Source organism: Leptopilina boulardi, unplaced genomic scaffold, assembly GCF_019393585.1.
Source record: "Leptopilina boulardi isolate dan_hultmark-lab unplaced genomic scaffold, ZJU_Lbou_2.1 LbouV2_285, whole genome shotgun sequence".
NCBI classification, from domain to species: Eukaryota; Metazoa; Arthropoda; class Insecta; order Hymenoptera; family Figitidae; genus Leptopilina; species Leptopilina boulardi.
In genome coordinates this window covers 673,122-694,788 of record NW_026137846.1, presented here as the reverse complement: position 1 = coordinate 694,788, position 21,667 = coordinate 673,122, and the positions used below count along the sequence as shown (strand labels likewise).

The 21,667-nt window shown below is 33.3% G+C and overlaps 2 protein-coding genes across 2 annotated transcripts in view; both read left to right on the top strand.

Annotated features, from left to right (window-relative positions):
• LOC127282173 (charged multivesicular body protein 4b) overlaps positions 1–21,667 on the top strand; it is a 91,845-nt gene that overhangs the window by 16,674 nt on the left and 53,504 nt on the right. The window lies entirely within an intron of this gene.
• On the top strand, positions 7,138–21,416 carry LOC127282174 (uncharacterized). The gene is made up of 2 exons (XM_051306290.1): positions 7,138–8,678; positions 19,800–21,416. The coding sequence occupies exon 2, from the start codon at positions 20,603–20,605 to the stop codon at positions 21,095–21,097; it is 495 nt and encodes a 164-aa protein (XP_051162247.1). The 5' UTR covers positions 7,138–8,678; positions 19,800–20,602; the 3' UTR covers positions 21,098–21,416.

Below are 21,667 nucleotides of genomic sequence, written 5' to 3'. Positions count from 1 at the left end.
AGCCCTAGCTTCTAGAGCTAAATGTTCAATCGTATTTCTAGCTTACTAAAACTACTTTTTGAGAGGTTACTAAACATTCACCTCGAAAGGCAACCGAAACATATCAGAAATGTAAATAAAATGAAAAAATGACATTTAACTTTTAGCCCCACCAATTTTTTATCATTTAGCCTCACGGTGTGTTTTTGGCTTGGACAACAGCTACACAAAATTTGTCAAAAAAATTTAGAAAATATTTTCAGATTTATTTTCAGCTATCCCAAATTAGCTAAAATACTTAATTTAATACGATTATATCCAAAAAAAGGACACAAAAGTTGAAACTTACGTCGTCTTAAAAATTAACGTTATGATCACAACACACTTCACGTTATATACACGTCGAAAATGAACTGAATGGCACATAACTAAAGACGATCATTTCTCGTCCCAAGAAGAACTATTTCCCTTTGAAAGATACATAATTTTAATGGTTTTGAAAGTTTAACATTTAGCCCCAGTCTCCCCTATTATTTATAAAAATTAATTTGAAACATTTTAAAAATCTCTTTTTTTTTCCTTTGATAGTTAAGTATTTGACGATTAATTCTTCAAAAGCTTCTTGGTCGAAGCACTTCAAATTTTTTTGTGGATTTCTAATTTATTATATATCTCTTGAGTAATTTAAGACCAAAAAGAAAAAAATCGTTAGACGCATGTTTAAGAAAATTGAGTTTTTGTATTTTTTATGATAAAATCACTGCTACTCAGAAATAACTTCCACCAAAAATTTTAAGCATGAAGTTTGATTATAATTTTTTTTACCTATCAGTATTTTTCTAAAAGTAAATGATCAAATTAAATTTATCTTTTAGTAATAATTATTTATTTGTTTGTAGAACTATAGAAGTTAATGGGAAATTGAAAACAGAAATTATAATAAACGCTGATTAAATAGTAATAGACGAGAAGAATATGCTGGATGATATTGTCATAGTTAATATTGAAAAGTAATGAGTTAATCACCGTTTACTTTAATTTCTGTTTTCAATTTTCCTTTAACTTCTACAGCTCTACAAACAAATAAATAATTATTACTAAAACATAAATTTAATTTGATCATTTACTTTTAGTAAAAATACTGCTCGGTAAAAAAAATAAAATTGTGTTCGAATACCAATTTATCTGAAAAGTACCAAATGGGTTTAGTACATTCTCGGAACAAAATCCTTTTTCGGTGAATTAGCTCATAAGGATGTATATGACCAGTAATCGCGATATACTTTTTTTTGTCTATTTGGGTCTTCAAGAGCACTTCGGTGTTGTAGGACGTTCAGCGTTTAAGACTTAATACTATTTAATTTACGCGCGCGTTAGGCTATGAAGTATACATAATTTCAATGTAATATTCATTTTGATTATCAAAGATTTTTGAACTTTTTAGTACATTTTTTCTGATATATTGAGGGTACAAGAAGGCCGTTCCATAGACATTTTCAGCATATTTTAGGTAGGGGAGACCGAGGAGGAAAGTAACAGAGGAGGAAAGTAACACGCTACTTTTCTCCTGTTGTCGATATTGTCCATGTTTTAACTAATGATTGAAGCAAATCGTATTTAATTTTACGAATAACAGAGATTTATTTAAGAAAAACCTGTGATCTAGGTAAGCATAAAATATCTTTAAGAAAAAAATGAGCTAAATTCATAAAATGTTCGAAATATGTGCTAAATATGTCCCAAATATGTGCCAAATAAGTATAAAGTGTACTTAAACTTTTATGTGTTCCTATTAAAAATATTTCTAATTAATAATAGTCATTAGTCTAAAGAATTTTACATAATTTTATACTGTTACTTTCCTCCTAGGAGCTTGTTACTTTCCTCCTCGGGGGTGAGGAGGAAAGTAACAGATGAAGAGCTTGCGTAAAAGTTATACTGTGAACTGTCAATTTATTATAAATGTTTAATTCAAATTTTATTTAAAAGGTGAATGTCCAAGCTTTCATTTAATATATTGGACAAATTTATCCGACAAATATTTTTAATGCTAGCATAAAAAAACTGATTTTTGTTACTTTCCTCCTCGGTCTCCCCTACATTCTCAGGACATATTTGTAACATTCGCATAATATTGTAGGACCATTTTTAGTATACTCTGAGAACCTTTTAGGAACGTTTTTTGAAATATGAGGGATATTTTTAGGACATTCTGGGGACATATTTAAGACATTTCAGAGACAATTTCAAGATATTCTTAAAACGTGCTAGAGACTGTTCTGGGGTAGAGATAGAACATACTTTGGGAGTCTTTAAGTTGTCTTTTTTATGCTTTTAGAACATTCAAGCAATATCCTAGAACACTTTGAAACGTTCAAAAGTCATCCTAAAGATGCCTTGATTCACATAGGGTAGTATCTTGAGTAAACAATATTTTAAAAAATCAACTTTACATAAAATTTATTCAATTAATCTTTCTTCCTTTTGTTTTAAATTTCTCAAAAAAATAATATCGTAATTAAATTTACAAAAAAATTTGAAGAGCTCAGACTTTTTGGTACTAGTTATTGCTTAGTAGTAGTGATTTTAGAATAAAAAATATAAAAACTCGATTTTCTTAAAAACACGTCTAATGATTTTTTCTTTTTGGTCTTAAATTATTTAGGAGTTATAATAGAATAGAAATCTACAAACATATTTGAAGTGCCTCGACCTTTGGGTTTAACTTGGTTCGGACCCACCGTAAGTGTTCTTGTTTTTCCGTGCTAAGTAAAGTACACTGCATACTTTCCGAGTATACATTCCGGTTGCGTTTACATTTACAATTATGTTTCTATTTTGCGTTCGCCTTTACAAGCAGCAACTAATGAGGATTCATTCGAAGATAGAGCCCTGAACTCAGATTCAGACTTTTAAAAAGGATTTTCTTGCTTCACTTACTTTTATTTTTGCTTTTTAATTTGATAGCGACCGAAACTCAGATTCAGACCTTCAAAAAGGTTTTTCTGATTTCACTTTTATTTTTTAATTTAATATTTTAAAACTCTAAGACTGTTACTGATACTATTTTAAATCACTAAGATTGTTGGTAAAATATTCTACTTACAAGGAGACCTTACTATTGGTCACAAGCTTTGGGAAATTGTATGTATATTTTCATATGGAGGGGCCTTAATGTAACACAGTTACGTTATTTTTAGCGGCCAAAAGAAGGACTTTTTTTAGAAAAAATTATTTTTCGTTTTCGGCCATATATAATTAAAATTTTCATTTTATAAGGGCTGCACTTTATTAAGGCTTTTTTAATTTTCTTTTTCTTAAGAAAAATTTTCCGTGTTAGAAGGAACATCTTAAAAATCCATATTATCACGATATTTTACAATTTCATGGAAACAAAAATGAAGTTGACAATTTGTGTGTCCTGAACACGTAGCAGGGTTCCAAAATTGCGTATCACGTCATGATTTTGAGTAAAGTGAGGGTAAGACCCCAAAAATGTGTTTTTAAGGGTTTTCAGTATTTTATTTCTCTTTAACCCGACGTGCAATACACTTATACATAGGCTTAAATTAAAGGTTAAGATGTACACTTTAAGACCCATATACGCAAGATAAAAAAATTTTGAAATTTTGAAAAAATGGGGTAACCCTAATAAACTTTTTGTCTGTGTTGAACCTAACTTTTTTCAAAATTTCAAAAGTTTTTTTTATCTTGAGCATATGGATCTTAAAGTGTACACCTTAACTTTTAATTTAAGCCTATGTATAAGTGTCTTGCACGTCGGGTTAAAGAGAAATAAAATACTGAAAACCATCAAAAAAAACATTTTTTGGGGTCCTTAGCAACAACGCCACGCGAAAATTGCACCTAACATGTCCTACTGCGATTGCAGAAGTTCTATGCTTTTTTGGTATTAGACTCTTGCAATTGACGATTAGGCCACGCCTACCTACTCGCTAGTAGACTTTTTCATGCTGATCATTCTGTTCTCTTCTAACTCATGCGTCATTATATGCGCTACATAAGGACAGAACGATCAGCATGAAAAATGCAAGAGTCTGTTGCAAGAGTCTAATACTGAAAAAGCATAGTACTTCTGCAATCGTAGTAGGAAATGATACGTGCAATCTCGGCGCGGTGCCGCTGTATTTAAAGTATAATAAGTATACAATAAGGGGCTATATGACAAACTTTATTAGCATAGACAAATTTCATGGTAAAAAGTTATAAGGTTATACTACAATTACTCAAATTTTAGATCTATGTAGCATATAAAAGTTTTTATACGTTAAATTTAAACCTTCCTATATCATGAAAGGCAGATTTTTTTCTCCGTGTAGAAGTGAAACTTTAATTGAAATTCTCTAATAAAACATTAATTAAATTCTTTAATGTTCAAAAAGTCAAGCTTGAAAACGGTCAATGGTTTTTCGAGCTTCGTCTAACAGGTTGATCTTTTTTCGTTCCGGTTAACACTTAAAGGGTTCACGTTTTCAATTTTAATGTCATTTAAAAAATTTTCCGAAAATATCTGGTTGTTTTCTTTCTTGTAGATTACTCGAGGATATTCTGTGTAGGTACGACCAATAAGAATGTCAAGGGCTTGTGCGTCATTAGGCACAACATGTAAACCGACGTTTTTGATTAACACATCAACACATTCCGTATGAACTTGTTTTAAAATTTCGCGAACCGAAACTTTGAAAAATAATCTCGTCACGTACCATATCAAAACCTTTCGATAAAACCACTGATGCTTTAATTGTACAATCGGATGCACCTGTATCTATAAATGCATCGAGCTCAATTTGATTCACTGACACTTTATATATTTCGCGATTGATGTATCTTTCATAATAGAAATAAAATTAATTTCCGGCTTTTTATTATTCGATACAGTTGCAGTACAGTGTCTTTGTGTATGACCCTTTGCATGACACTTGACACAAACTAATTCACGACGCGGATCTGGACAGTATCTCGAAATGGGATCGAATTTTCTGCAGTTATAACACTTTAATTTTCTCGATTCACTTTTTACTGGGGGGACGGCGATCGGGGTTTCGACCATCTATAACTTGTCGTTTGACTTCAGGAGGTTTAACTGATGTCGTGGTGCTCGCGGGTGTTGTGGTGTTCGCAGGTTTCTTGGTGACGGTGTTATCCTTGAGACTACGACTTCTCTCCGTCCGTTGATATGCGATGCGCTCCAGGTGAATTATGTCATGAAGTAGATCATCGACGTCTGTATGTTCCTTTGATACTAACGATGTACATAAATCCCGAGACCAAAATTTAATCAGAGCTTGCTCCTTCGTATCATCAAAATCCAAATCGACGTCATGGCACAATTTGACTTTTTCGTGAAAACAAGCGGTTGTTGATTCATCCTTTTTCTGTGATCTTTCGGACATTTTCTTCCAACGTGTAGTTTTACTTTCAGTATTCACAAAAGTTTTCTTGAAAATGGCACGTGTCTTGTACCCGAAATAAGCTCGACCTTTTATGTGTGATCTCGCTGTTTCTAAGGTAAAACTGTCTGGCCAATTGTGTAGTTGCTGCTCAAAAATGTTATGACGAAATTTAGGTTCTATTAAAAGTTATTGTACAATTTATGTACATATGTTGAAAAAAATGTTACTGCATTTTTATAAAATTTAGTATTTTAACTTTTTCGGGGTCGCTGATTACTATCTAGGCCACATAATTTAATAGTCCTATACTTCCAGAAGAAAGCGCACCAAAGTTGACTTAAAAATGTTGATTTTGTTTAAAGATATGAAGGATTTAACACTACAGCCAAAAAAGCGTACTTAAACTTTAACTGCGTTTTTCTCAAAACGTTGTTCTTTAAATCGGTTGCAGGGATTGTGAATAAACGGATGGATATTTTGGCCTAATTTTTTTTGCATATTGTTTAAAGTAGTATCATATTTTTCATTTTTAAAGGTAATTTTAGGTATAACCACTACATTAGTACCTTAAGGGGTTTCCTAAATTTTTTTGGTCAAAAAAATCGAATTTTTTTTTTTCATTTTTTGATAGGAAAGTATGTTAAGAATGTGTGGTTAAATCATTAGATCGTAATTCGCTCATAATCTTAAGTTATTTAACAAAATACACATATATATGCGTCTACAGATCGTATAATTAACCCTTTCGTGCCCACGATAAACCGAGCGAATGGATTTGCTTGAAATTCGTTACTCGGGGGTTATTGGGGTCTTTAATTACGAATTTAATGTCAGATTTTAAAAATTCAAAATGGCGGATCCAAGATGGCGGACAAATTTAAAAAATGCTTGGATTGGCTCAAAATTCTTACTCATATTCTTACGAATATGATGACAGAATTCGAAAATTCAAATATAAAAAAGGTTTTTTGGTTTGCTGATAATAAACCCGACATGGTCATGGACCCAGTATGGACAATTCATCATATTCATCATTTTCGAGCAAATCCGATTAGTTTTAAAATTTTCGTCCGCCATTTTGAATTTTTAAATTCTGACATCATATTCGTAATCAGCGACCCCAAAAACCCCTGAGTAAGAATTTTCAAGCTGATTCAGTTACTTCTGCTTGACTCATTATAACCTTTTGATATCAATACTTTAAACGCTTTTTTCTCAAAACACTATATTTAAAAATGGTAACCAGTAGAACTCAAAAACCGTTTGACCGATTTCAAAAATTCAAGTTGCATTCGATTCAGTGGAAGTTTTTGCAGGTCCTAAACCTCTAATATATTTAAAATATTCAATAATCAGGTTTTTGTGAGTGATTGATTGTCAAAAAAATGGTGTTTTTTCAGTTTTTTGGGTTCCAAAGCTTGCCATTTTTTTAATTTTTGATTTTTTTTAACCCTCGGAGCACACACCTCTTTTTTGAACAAGTAGCACAGTCTGGGTCGCTGTGACCCTGTTTACTTTACAAAACTCCCCCATTTTTGAACTATTGGACTGATCAACTCAAAAAAAATATTTTTTTATTCATTGAACCTTGTAAAATAAGAATATGTAGTTTAGAAATATTATTAAATTATTTGCATATTGAAAAAAAATTCGTGAAGTTAACTAATTAAAAAGAAAAAATTGAATTTAAAAAAAAATGTAACTTTTGTAATTTTTAATATTTTAAGCTAAAAATTAGGATTTATATTCTCGAAGTGTGTTAGAATAAGGGAAAAAATACCACCTTATTTTATTTTTTAAAAAAGGTATTTATTTTGTAGTTTAACGAAGGTAACTTTTAAGATGATAAAAATGTGATTTTCGACACAACTTTTTAAAACTATACTTTTTTAATAACATATTTACTAGTATTTTATTATTTTCTTTGGATTATCATGTTACTTATTATTCCTTATTAGTTAGTTACCACTATATGGCCTTAGGTTCGTGTTGTATTGCCGACTTTTCAAATTACACTTCATTGAAATTAATGACAGGGTCTGTGTGACCCAGTATGTGCTCCGAGGGTTAATATCTCGAGGTTTAGGACCTGTATTAGGTCTTAAACTTTAAAATCACGTTTGATTTTTTTATTTTAGATGATTCTGCGATGAGCTACAGTGGTTACCGTAAAGGACCTTGATTTTGACCAGTGTACATAGCAACCTCTGTAGAAGGAGCATAATAATATTTTTTAAGATCGCAATTTTTTTTAAATAGTTCTTGACGTATATAGTAACATGTAAAAACTTTTGATCAATTATATTTTAAAACTTATGAGTACACGATCTTTTAAAAACTTTCTATTTTAGGGCAAAAAAATTTAGGAAACCCCTTAACCTTAAGATTATTTTTTGATTTTTGGTTTTAAATCACTGGGGAGTGTGCTAGGTCTGCAACCGCAGAGCGCCTCAAAATCGATGCGTCGACTATGACACCCTCTAGAGCCTAACAATACACCCCTACGTAATTTCTTACAATCAAATAGATAGGCGGCTTCCATAAATGATGTCACAGGATTTTCGGACATTTTCGACCCCCCCTCCCCTATGTCACAATTTCTCACATTTTTTCAGACCCCCCCCCACCCCTATGTCACGTCGCAATATTCAAAACAGTTATTTTTCATGAAAAAAATCTTTTTTCAATAAATAGAAATTTAGTTACTTTAAATAATCCCTCAACTAATGAATTTGCTTATTTTTCAAGCATTTTTAATGCAAATATACTTGCAAAAGAAAATCAGGACAAAATTAATAATAATTGCGCACTAATTGTATTCTGAATTTTCACAATTTTATTCGAAAACAATGTAACGAACCAATTCGTAATTGACTCGTTATCGTCATTTAGCTGCCCTTCCAGGTGATTTTCCCAAATATTCTATAATTCAAATTTGAATTATTCGCCCGCGCTATTACCAACTTAAGAAATTCTTAAGTTGGTACGCGTGAAACTTAGCAGACGACAAACGCACATGTTTGCCGACGCCGAAAATTATTTCAGAGAGAGAACAGCGTTCTCAGCGATAAGTCGTTATAATAAACAAATAAAAGAATCTATCGTTATATTGAGCATACAAGTATTGCGAATCGACAAATGTATTAAAATTTATTAAATAAATAGTGAGTAAAAGAAACAGATAGCGCATTTTATTTAATTCAAGCGTAATTTGAATATTCTTATATTAGAAATTAAATTTATTGGAACTAGCGCACTGAAATAATTAAACTCAACATATTCGAGGTAAGTCGATTTAATTATTTCCTCTGAATCTATAAGATTTCTATGTTCTTAAATAATTGCCACTATCTCTCAATTGTCATGCTAAAATTAAAGTAAAGTTCAGTCGTGATAGTCAGTTCAGATAAATTCTTAACTTTTGTGTCTTGCCGTATAAGTCGAACCCCTCTTTTTATTACTTAAAATTAAATCTTATATGGTTTGCCACATTTTTGGCGCCCAACGTGTGTTAATTGTCGAATTAACATATTCATTAATCAAGCCAAAATTGTGATTTTTGTCACATTTTTGGCACCCAACGTAGTTTTTTCTAATTAAGCCAAAATTGTAATTTTTATTACATTTTTGTTGCCCAACGTGATTTATTTATCATAACGTGTATTTTATGGCAGCCAAAATTTTTTTTTTCAACAATTTCTGGCGCCCAACGTGTTAAATAACAATAAATTTCTTGTTTAATTTTTGCCATTTTGCGCAATTAATAGCATTTTTAACGAAAAATGATGTTTTAAAATAATATAAAATCATACCCTCGCCATGTGCTCGAACACTTTTCTTACGCGTAGTTGATTTTGTTATAAATTAAAACTTAAATTATACCCATTCTCATATTTTTTTATTAAAATAATAAATAAAATAAATATAATTAAAAATCCCAAAAGAATTTTTCTGGATTGACGATTATGACTCGACTATATATATGTACGCATTTTTAAATAGTCTCCGCAAGATGAGAACCTTAACTCGCAAGGTCACTGCCTATAGACTATAGCACGTTCGCTTCTCTCTCTCACTGCTTTAGAATTGTCAACTCTCTCTTACATGCATCTTCGCTTATTCGCTCTACTACATGCTTCGCTTTGTATTTTTGAATATTACCATGCTTTATTAAAATGAACAAATTAATGTGAAATTTTTTACCATTGACATCTAAAAGAATTATTTCTATTTTTTGTCATGAACAGTATTTTAATTTTAAATATTTATGTGCAAAATTATTATTAAAAATGATATTTTCTATCATTATAATTTCAACAAAATTTTTATAAACAATTAATTGAAATTTGTTAATTAATAATTATTCTCAAGCTAGAATAATGACTACCATGGAAATAAATTCTATATTTTAATTTCCAAATATATTGAAATAATTTGCTTTTCAAGAAACATAATCTCCAACTTGAATAGCAAAATCAAAACAATAACATATCGTTGGTCACTATTATTCGACGTGTCTTTTTGCTAGCTTTGATTAAATACGAAATTTAATTAAATTCACAGAATGAAAATAATCATTTGATTTTTTTTTCTTTTTACACGGATAGATAATTTTGAAGAAAATCATTACCATTGCGCAAAACAAATAAATAGTCTTAAAAAAAAATTATTATTGCGCAAAATAAATAATTATTGAAAATTTTTTTTTTGAAAAGAAAAATTCCCTTTTGTTAATTAATTTTTTTAAAACAAATAAACAATGATTTTTTAATTAACAATTAATTATGCCAAAAAAAGATCACAGAAATACAAGGCCTATTCAGACACGTTCACAAACAAACATTTTTAAAAAATCAGAAAAAATGATGAGAACACCACCTCAAACAAATAAAGGTGAATCAGATGATACAAATCAAAGACTACCCTCACCAACTGAAAGTCTTAGCTCAATTGCTAACATTTTCGAAGAAAAGAATTTCGAAAACGATAGCACAGCTATGACTCAAGACACATCTACCACATTACCTAACACAACGGGAGCAATATCAAAAACATCCCTCAAGCGCAGCGGTCGTAAACCTAAATTAGCAAAAACACCAATTACAACAACACAATTAAAAACATTTTATTCACGATTTGAAAATTTAACGTCTACTCAAATAGACGAAAATAATAAATTTAAAAAACAGATTCAGCAATTGTTCGAACGCCATCTTGAAGATTCGCAACAACAAATGCTTAATCTTTACAATGAAAATCACCGCGAAATAAATGCGCTAAGATTAGAAACTAATAATTCTATAGAAAAACTTCGCGTCGAAATTGCAGATAACATTAGAGACCTCACAACAAAGGTGTCACAACTCCAAACGAAACATGCGCAATCTCCATGGCATGATTCTCGTTGGGAATATGACGTCAGTGGCGATCACATCGCGCTAAAAACTTGCTTACCTCCCACTTCAACCACTAATACGGTTACATTTACATGTATCACCTCGAGTACAACTCAACGTGCAACAACAGTTACAGAGCAAATGTACCCCCCACTCTCGTGCACAACACCTTCGCGACAAGTCCCTCCTGCTAATCGTACTTTGCAATTTTCTGAACCAACAAATTCTAATCCAAATTATTCAAACAATCGCGAATTAAATAACCCTCCTGTAAATATAGCCCTTAATGCTTCTTCCGCGCATCGAACACAAGTTCCAAATTTGCATAAAATTATCAAATCCTGGGAACTAAAATTTCCTGGAAAATTAGATGCTAACGAATTTCTCGACGAATTCGAAAGAAAAATGAACGCATCAGCAATAGATCCTGATGACGCGCTTCCAATTTTTTCTCAAACCTTAAATGAAACAGCATATTCTTGGTTTAACATGTTTCGTCACAAATGGACAACATGGACCGAATTTTCAAGATCGTTCCGCAAAACTTTCAGCGATGTAAATGATGACAATCAAATTCTCAATAAAATACACCGCGCGGTACAATTAGAAAATGAACCGGGAATGGACTTTGTTTTAAAATTGGGTGCACTTTACAGTAAACTAAGAAATAAAATTCCAGAAAGTAATCAGCTTGATAAAATTTATTTAAGCCTTCATTCTGAATTAATTTCCCTTTTCGATCGCGATAGCTTTACGACTTACGAAGAACTCTTAGACCAGATACGCAAGTATCAAGAGAAAATAGAATTCATGCAACAATCAAACAAGTTGCGCGAGCAAGACGAAACAAGCGAAAAAAGCCAAACAAAAAGCGAAACCCGAACCTGAACATAATTTAAACAAAATTGAAATGTACAAAAAACAATTTGATTCACTAAAACAAAAATTAAATATTAATGATACAGACAATTCTAAGCTAAATAAATCGAAAAATGCATTAATTGCCCCCACCACTTCTTCGTCTTCTCATCGGTCGCGCAAACGCTCAACTTCTGCCTCTTCTAGCTCCTCAGGCTCCGCCTCGTCGCAGAAAGGGGGGGGGAAAAGCGTAGATCGTCCGCGCACAAAAAACATGACAAGCGCGAAAAGCCACGAAACTACAACAGTCGTGGAAACGGTCGAGGCGGCAATAACCAAAATAATCGTGGACGCGGTTACAAAAATGGATGGAATGGTACCGGTCGCGGTTGGAACTACAACCATGATTACTACCATAACTCCCCCCACTCTTCGCAGTATTGCCAGCTTGACTGCCAGTGCAGCGCGCAACCTATGCGGCCATCTTTTCCTCCGCATGCGCCTCCACAGCAACCAATGCAGCCACCTTGGCATGGCAACTATAACCGCGACTTCCCACCAAATTTCGGTCAAAATGCGAATAATAATAATCAATCAAAAAACGACAGAGATGCCAGGAGAGATTAGATCTCCCTGGCGAAATATCAATAAATTCAAGCGATAAATTACCGAAAATTATAAAAATAAATAATCCTGACGAGATTAATACACGTTCAAACTCAGAAAGCATTCCTATCGCTAAAGAATCAACGTATAATCCTCAAATAGCATCAACGCTAAATAAAGCGCATGCAAGTAGGATTGATACTAGTGATTCTGAAAACGATTACGACGATTGCTGCTATTCTGAATCCGAGACGGAGTAATACGATTCTGAGGAAGATTGCCCCTCCACAGTAGGCGCGCGCATATCTTCACTCAAATCATTGCCCTTGGCAAATCAGTCAAACAATTTATTTACATTGACTGATAAAACTAAGCGCAAAGTACACAAAGGGCCCGCATTGCCCTCACCGCCTCAGGAACGATGTAAAATTTCCACTACAATTAAAATCAGTAATGAAAAAATAATCGCGCTTCTTGACACAGGTAGTGATCGTACCTTTATGTCAGGAGATCTTTATGATAAAATTAAAAATTTAGCTAACGGCGATCCGATTAAGGATGCAATAACGCGCGCTGGCGTACAACTCGCACAACGCGACCACGTAGCCGCACCTCGTCATTCGGTAAAATTCAATATAGAGTTAGGTAATTGCCATGGTGAATTATGGTTTGCTGTTCTCGACGGCCTAACCACACCAGTAATATTAGGCATAGACTTTATAATTAGTTGGCAAGTTGTCATTGACGCATGCCAAGGTTATTGGTCCATGAAAGGGTCATCTCTTCGACACCCTTTAGGCTCCAGTTCTAATACGCGCAGCTTCCTAAATTCTGCTCAATTAATTGAATTAACTACAGAATAGAGTTGCATTTGATACGAGAATCTTGAACTAATCGCTCACTTTTGTTAATTTTAAAAAGAATCTCATATTTGAGAATCTCGTTCACTCATTTGTTTTGATCGAATCATTTTGTCTCATTTCTCAGCTGAATTCTCGACGATATAATTATATCTCTTTAATAGTTAGAGAATTGATTTGCATTTTTTGGTTAAAATCATGACTGAAGAAAATATTTCCTGCAATTATCCCTCGACTAAAAGACGAAAAAAGGATGGAAAACCGTTATCCGAATATTTTGATTTTGTTGTTGTGGAAAATTCAAAAGTTGCTAAATGTTAAATATGTTTCGAAGAAAAGAAGAAATTAATTGAAATTAAAATGACAGCTGGTAACACCACAGGAGTTAAACGTCATTTGGAGAAACACCATTTAAAACAATATGAGGAAGTGTATTTGATTATTCCAGGTTCATCGAATTCCCAAGTAATATTATAAATTATAAAATGAATATTTGAAAATCGTAATAAATTTTTATTTTTAACAAGATTTTTTTAGAAACAAATTTTTTGAAAATTTATGTCTAATAATTATTATTTGAAATTTTTATTTACAAAACTTTGTAATTAATCTTAAAAAAAGGTTAAAAATAAAAAATATATAAATGATAAATAAAATTAATTTAAAAAATAAATAAATAAGCATAATTTGATGAAATATAACATATAATCTTATAAATATATTATTAAAATTATTCTGTATTATTTTGTTAATTTTTTATTAACAACTAATTGTAAATTACTTAAATTTTGTTTTAACCTAACGAATCTGACGTAACTCTTTCTTGCTTAAATAATAACTATACTCGTGTTATTATAACGTATCTTTAACCTGATTTTAACATTTAAATTAAATCTCGTAGGTATTTACTCAAAAAGATTGTGATGAAAAAACTGTGAATTGGATTGTAAAAAAATATTTACCCTACAACTTTTTCGAAGATGAAGAAACTCAAAACTACTTTCATTATTTGAACCCAACAGCACATTTTCCTAAGAGAAACGAGCTTAAATCCTTAATCACGAATCGTTTTGTCACCATGCAAGGAGCTGTAAAGCGTATTGTTCAAGAAAATAAATCAAAAATATCTTTTACTATCGACAGTTGGAGTTCAGTTGCAGGTCGATCCTATCACGTAATTACAATTCATTTCATTGATGATAATTGGAAGATTCAATCACTTTTGATTGACTTTTGCGCTACAAATGGAGAACATACCGGCAGAGACATCGCCTTAGTATTTCATCACGTAGCAGTAAATTATGGTTTGAATCATAAGATTGAAGGAATCACCGTTGACAATGCTTCAGCAAATACCTCCTTCATGAGAGAACTGTCACATTTAATGGATTTTGATCCTGAAAACCAGCATTTTCAATGCTGCGCTCACATTTTAAATCTGGCCGCACAGGACTTGTTGAAAGAACTGAAACTAGAAGACGCTAATATGGAAGAACTAGGCGACGAATACGGCGAAGATTGTGAATGTTTCGAAGACGACAATGATAAAAAAATGGATAAAGAAAATCATGACACGGAAAATGAGGATTTGTCTTGCAACTCTACGCTTTCAAAATTGAGAACTCTTCTTTCAAAATTAAAAAAGTCTGAACAGTGGAGAAATAAATTACAAAGCTGTTGTGAATCGTGCAACGTTAAATTTAAATCTCCAAATATTGACGTAAGCACTAGATGGAATTCTAGTGTAGATATGATAAAACTCGGGTTAGGAATGCAAAAGCCAATAACGTTATTGTGTCAGCATAACAAGGAAGTAAATCATTTATTACTCTCTAAAGAAGAGTGGTTGGTTCTGGAAGAAATCTGCAAGCATTTGAAGCATTTTCAAGTTCTTTCGAATCTTCTGAGTGGTGATAAATATGTCACAATATCCTATGTTATAATAGGATTCAATATGTTGGTCGACAAGTTGGATAAGGAAATTCTGGAATTATCGAAAAAGGTGTCGAATAGTGTTTCTGATTGTACAATAAACAAACAAATTCTTTCAGCACTTCAAGCAGCACGTGACAAACTTTTTAAACATTATAATAAAAGTAATTGGATCTATTGTGCTGCATTGATTTTAGATCCTCGTCATAAAACTGAAATGTTTAAAAAAACTCCATGGGGAAGAGAAATGTACGCTCATTCATTTGAAGTATTCAAAACTTTATACATGACTAACTACTATGTTCCTCAGGAAGAAGTAATTAAATTTTAAAATTAATAATAATATTGATAAAATTATCGATTTAAAGAATAATTTCTCTAATTAAAAATATAAAAATCCTATATTCCTTCTGCTATTAACTCTTTAAATATATTTTAACTTGAATTTAAATGACTTAAATTATCTTTTCTCTATGGATTATTAAAATTTGACTAAAAAATCATAATTTAAAGAAACTTTTTTAATTCAATTTTCATTTCTTTACTAAAAAAAGTTTAGTTATTTTTTTGGCGTGATTCAAACAATGATATGTCATTTTTAAATAATTAAAACATTTTCATTTTGTGCATTATAAAGGTAACAAATATTGACATTTCAAACGATTCTGAGTCTGATCCAAGTGACAAAGATGACGAATTAGATGTAATTTCATTCTTCGATGAACCGAAACATAAGGCCAGAAATAATAAAGGCAGAAGAAATAAGAACAGAAACAACTGGGAATATGAACTGGATTTGTACTTGCAACAAGAAAGAGCCGAAAAGACTACAGACATTTTAGATTGGTGGAAAAGTAGAGAAACTTTCTTTCCAAATTTAGCGCGAATGGCGCGTGATGTATTGTCAATTCAAGCAACATCTGTTGCTTCAGAAAGAGCTTTTTCGCGCAGTTCTTTAATTATCAGAAAGCATCGAAACAGATTAAGTAACGAGTCAGCTAGGCATTTAATGTGTCTTAATTCTTGGGTGACATGTTCTCTTTCCTCTGTTATACAGTCTTCTCTACAATGAAAAATTGTAACAATGGAAAAAATTCGAGATTTTTCATTTATAATTTAAGTATTTTATAATAATATTTATTAAATTCGTTAGACGTTTGTTTTCTTTTTGTTATTAATTACTTATGTTTAAAAAAGTCGTCTTAAACTGCACTCTATCAAAGTGTAAATAAATAAATTAAAAATTTGCCTTTGTTTAAAAATATATGTGATTAAAGGAAATTCCCTAAAAATATTAATGTCATTTATTTTATTTTGTATTTGTTTCTTGTGTGCGTACTTAACAAGTCTTTACATTTAGCGTTTTCTGTGGATTACTTCTTCTTATTAGAATTATAATTATTTTTTTTATTTACCAATACAATGTAATATGAAGATAACAGTAAGTAATAATAATTTGAAACAGTTATTAAAATCATTTATAACCTTTTTGTGAAAATATTTTCCGAGATTTGTTAATCTACTTTATTTTACTTTCAAAAACTCTAAAATATTGATGAAATCTGTTCCTATATGATCTGTTATATACTATTTTTAAATAACTTTATTTTAGAATCTCCTTCTAATGAATTTACTAATTTTCAAGTGTCTTCATTGTCAGTTTTCTCCTTTCATTACAGGTTAAAATGTGCAATAGGTTAAAATACGAAAAATTCTTTTTCTACCCGTCTTCCTTCCAAATTCATTTTATATTTATCACAATATTTAGATTCATCCTATTAATCGAATGTAAAACATGCATAATTTCATCACAGAATTAATTTGATTCAAATGCTTTCATGTCAGTGTTATGACAACTCGACAACTTTATTAAAGCAGCAGTTTTCACTCCAGTAGGCAAATTGATCGAGAATAGTAAAAATTTTGAGAATCTCGAAGACTGGAGATTAAATGAGATGAGATTTAAAACAAAAGAATGATATTTTCTCTTATTGTGTCTCATTTCTCGTAAATCTTGCTCAAATGCAACTCTACTACAGAACAAAGAAAAATATTAGATGAGTTCTTAGATGATAAATTATCGAAATTTATTTCTGGGACCGGTGTTACTGATTTAACCACGCATGTGATCGAACTCACCGATCCCACACCTTTTAAATTAAAACCTTATTGCCGCAGCTTAGAAGCAAATAAAATAATAAACGATCAAATTGATAAATATTTAGATAAAAAGTTTATAATTAGAAGCAATGGACGCTTCGCTAGTCCGGTAGTGCTCACTTATCGTAAGGATGGCAGACCCAGAGTATGCATGGATTTCCGAATGTTACATAAAAAATACAAAGAAATCAGCTTACCCTCTGCCACGCATGGATACGATACTTGACGCATTATCCGAGGCCAATGTTATTAGCACTATAGACTTGACCGATGCGTTTCACCACATTCCAATTGACCCGAAGTCGCGCGAATATACCGCCTTCGTCGTACCTGGTCGTGGACAGTTCGAATGGGTCAGAATGCCCTTCGGACTCACAAACGCGCCGGCCACCTTTCAAGCGCTAACTGACCGATTGAAAGAAAAGTTCATAGAATATATCCGCGCAAACAATTTACCGGAACATTATTCTGAACAAGTCCATGCTTATCTCGACGATTGGATCATAATATCCAAAACTTTTGAAGAACACATTCTACTTCTTGACATAGTCCTTACCATTTTAAAAGAAGCAGGATTGTCTATTAATCGCGAAAAATCGTACTTCGCCAAATCGTCGGTAGAATATTTAGGTTTCATCATTGACAAAGACGGATTAAAGACTAACCCCAAGCGTGTTGAACCGATCCTCGAGCGCACAACTCCACGAAACCGTAAAGAGTTGCGCCGGTTCAATGGTTCGGTAAACTGGTATCACCGCCACTTGCGCAATATAGCAAAAGTGCAGGGACCGCTAAATAAATTAGCGAGTCCCAAGGTACCTTGGAACTGGACCGAAGAACACGAGACCGCGTTCATAGAAGTCAAAGAATCTCTGAAAAAGGCTTTGCCTTTAGTCGCGCCTAAACCTGGTTTACCATTTTTCTTATATACTGATGCAAGCGACACCGGTATTGGTGCCATTTTAACACAGCAAGATGGAGAAAAAGAATACTTGATCACATGCTTGAGCAGACCTTTAAGAGGTGCTGAATTAAATTACACCACCACAGAAAAGGAATGCTTAGCTGTAATCTTTGCTATCAAAAAGCTCCGCTGTTACCTAGAATGCGCTGAATTTACTGTGATCACAGATCATTCCAGTTTAATTTGGTTGCAAGGTCTTAAAGACCCTAAAGGTAGGCTTGCGCGATGGGCTCTCGAGCTATCCGCAAACAATGTTAAAATCGTACATAGAAAAGGTACGACCAATGAAGCGCATGACACTCTTTCAAGACTTTACGAAGACGTTACACATGACGAAAATTCCGCAGAATTAAATCTCATTCAAAATAACGTCTGGTACAATAGTATGTTAGAAAAAGTTCAGAAAGATCCGACGCGCAATGAAAGATATAAAATTGACTCGAACAATCAATTATATTATTTTAAACCTAATCTGGTTAAAGAAACCATAGGCGATAATAACGCCTGGAAGAAAATTCTTAAGGAAAATGAAATTTTACCAATCATTACGGAGCATCATTGTACTCCCCAATCTGCGCATCAGGGAATTAATAAAACTTATCTCTCTATAATAAACCATTTTTATTGGCCCGGAATGCGTGAAGATATCAAGCGTTTTGTTAATGAATGCGAAATTTGCCTAATGTGTAAACCGAAGAATTCTTCACCACAAGGCTTAATTTATCCGCGCAAAATTACAGAACCTTGGGAAACAGTGTCTCTCGATATCGTAGGCCCCTTACCTCGATCGAAATCAGGTAAAAATTATATTCTAGTGTGTGAAGATACATATACTCGTTATATAGACTGCTTCGCGCTTTCCAAAGCAGACGGTCCTAAAATCGTTAAATCTTTAAGCACCCTCGTTAACCGATGGGGAGCGCCTAGAATAGTCATCACCGATAACGGTACAGAATTTGTGAATCGCAATGTTACATCATTTTTACAAAAAATTGGCTCGTTACAACGAACTACACCCGTTTATCACCCTCAGGCAAACCCTGTCGAGCGCATTAACCGTAATTTAAAAACGATGTTAGCAAGTCTTCTTGGTGAAAATCAGCGCGAATGGGATATTTTACTCGAAGATATCCAATTTGCCTATAACACCACAGTCCACACCTCCCTTGGTGTCACGCCAGCTTTCTTCAATTTTGCTCGTGAACCACGACGAATAGGTGAACCGCTACGCGACACAAATACTGACATTAACCTAGATGAAACAATTCACACTTGGTTAGATCGTATAAAACACATAGACGCATTACGCGCAAAAGTTGAACAATACATGGTTAAAGCTAGTAAAAAGCAAAGTAAATTATATAATAAAAATCGAAACAATAATCTTGACTTTCAACTTGGAGATCTAGTGTTCTATCCTAATAACACTTTATCCAACGCGACTCGTGGTTACAGTTCTAAGCTTGCTCCTCGTTATAAAGGACCAGCCATAATTGCCGAGAAGTTATCTCCTATGGTGGTCATTATTAACGATGTCAATGGTAAAAGACTTGGTAAATACCACGTCAATGATTTAAAGCCTGCACGAAAAAATCTGCGATCGCGACCTATGAAATTAAATTTATTTTAGATTTGTCAATCAACATGAACAGCGCAGAAAGGATCACCGAGGACCCTACAACCTCAACGTTGCCTCAGATTCCAATTTTGCGCGTGCATATGACATCTGGAGAGTCAAGCGATGTCACCATCACTAGTGAGCCCAGCGATCTGGTTACAGTGCATAAATCTGATTTCGAGGCTCTACTATCAGAACGACGCGATCTGATCGAGAAATTAGCCGCTACGCGCAAGCAATTGTTGATCTTGGAGGAGGATTCCAAATTTAACGCCACCTCTTCAACAAAGCCCAACACCGATCTCGAGGATCAATACAAAGCCCTCGTAGATCTTGTGAAAGAGCGCCATGATCTCTCTACGCAGATCACAAGGATCACGGAAGAGTCCAATGATCTTCGTGCTGAATGCGCAAAGATGAAGAAGGACTTGAAATCCTATGAAGTCGACTACAACCAGCTGTCCGAAGACTATTCTTACCAGGAAGAATACAGCAACCGACTTCGAGAATTGTTCAACCGAACAGTATCGGAAGTTTACCACGCGCTTGCTAATTTGCGCGAGCCCAAGCTTCGTCTAAAGGTCCCAGAAGGATGCCTAAATTGCGGAACACCAGGGCATAGTTTCCGTTCCTGTCACAGAAGATTTTCAGGAAAATTCTGTCAAGTATGCGCGCATCCTGACTTCTCAACAAAAGAGTGTCCATGGCCACACTTCCCAAGCGCATCTACTAACATTCCAGAAAATCGTAGATGCAAGACCTGCTGGCAACCGAAGAATTTGCCCAATCCGCACTGAGCCGATTGTCGCAAACGAATGATCGCCGACGGCATCATCAAGCGCAATAAATTAGCGCAAGAATTGGAGAATTCAACGTCTCAGCTGTCTTCCTCTAGCCAATCAAAACCTAGGGATCAAGCCTCTGCTTCAGCCCCTAGTAGCGCTGCAGCCTCTCATGTGAAGGAAGTCAATGTGTCGTCCATCGCCATCAACAATTCCAGAAGCGACATATCAATCCGATCTTGTTCGTCATCTAAGGTTGGAATGCCCCAGTCTAGCCACAAGACTGGAACGTCCTTAAAAAATTCATCTGCGCCACCCATGACCGAACCACCTCTCGATGAAGGTATTGCCGCTAAGTTGGCCGCCCTGCCAATTAGAGATCGCTCGCACAGTGCGCAAAACCTCATCTCTCCACGTGAATCCGATGAGGATAATATTGCTCTCTGGGAGGATCTCAAGGACGCCCTTGGAATTGGACTGGACAAGGATGACGAGAAAGAGCGGAACTCTTTCTCTTCCACGCGCTAGTTGCTCTACTGCATTAACTATTTTGTGTTCAAGAAAATTATTTTCCCTTTTGATACTTCTTTTTTTTTACATGTATTACTAATTATTAGATCTTAGTTTTCAGTATTACCATTGTTTTTGTAGTTTATCTCTTTAAACATTTAAAACGTTAAACTTTAAACAACAAAGTATTACTTAGGTTTAGTTAAAATACTCATTTTCTTATTCATACTATTAAAATCTCTCTTTTTACTTTTGAATAACACTGTTATCCTTTGATAACCAAAGATATTGTTCCAAAGTGCCAATTGCGCCATTGCGCAAAAACAAAAAAAATATATTGTTGTTAAAAAAAAAAATATATATATATATATATAAATTACTACGATTATGTTCAAGTATCTTCGTAAACTACCTCAACGTCGTGTGCGCAATCGCCAAGTTGTGAAATAAAAAATTTGTGTTCCATACTTATATGTATCATTTCATAACCTTGCTAATCGAAAAAGCGCTATAGTTCCAAAATGACAGTTGAGAGATACAATTATTTAATTTTTACCTAATTTTTTATTTTTATAATAGTTTGACATA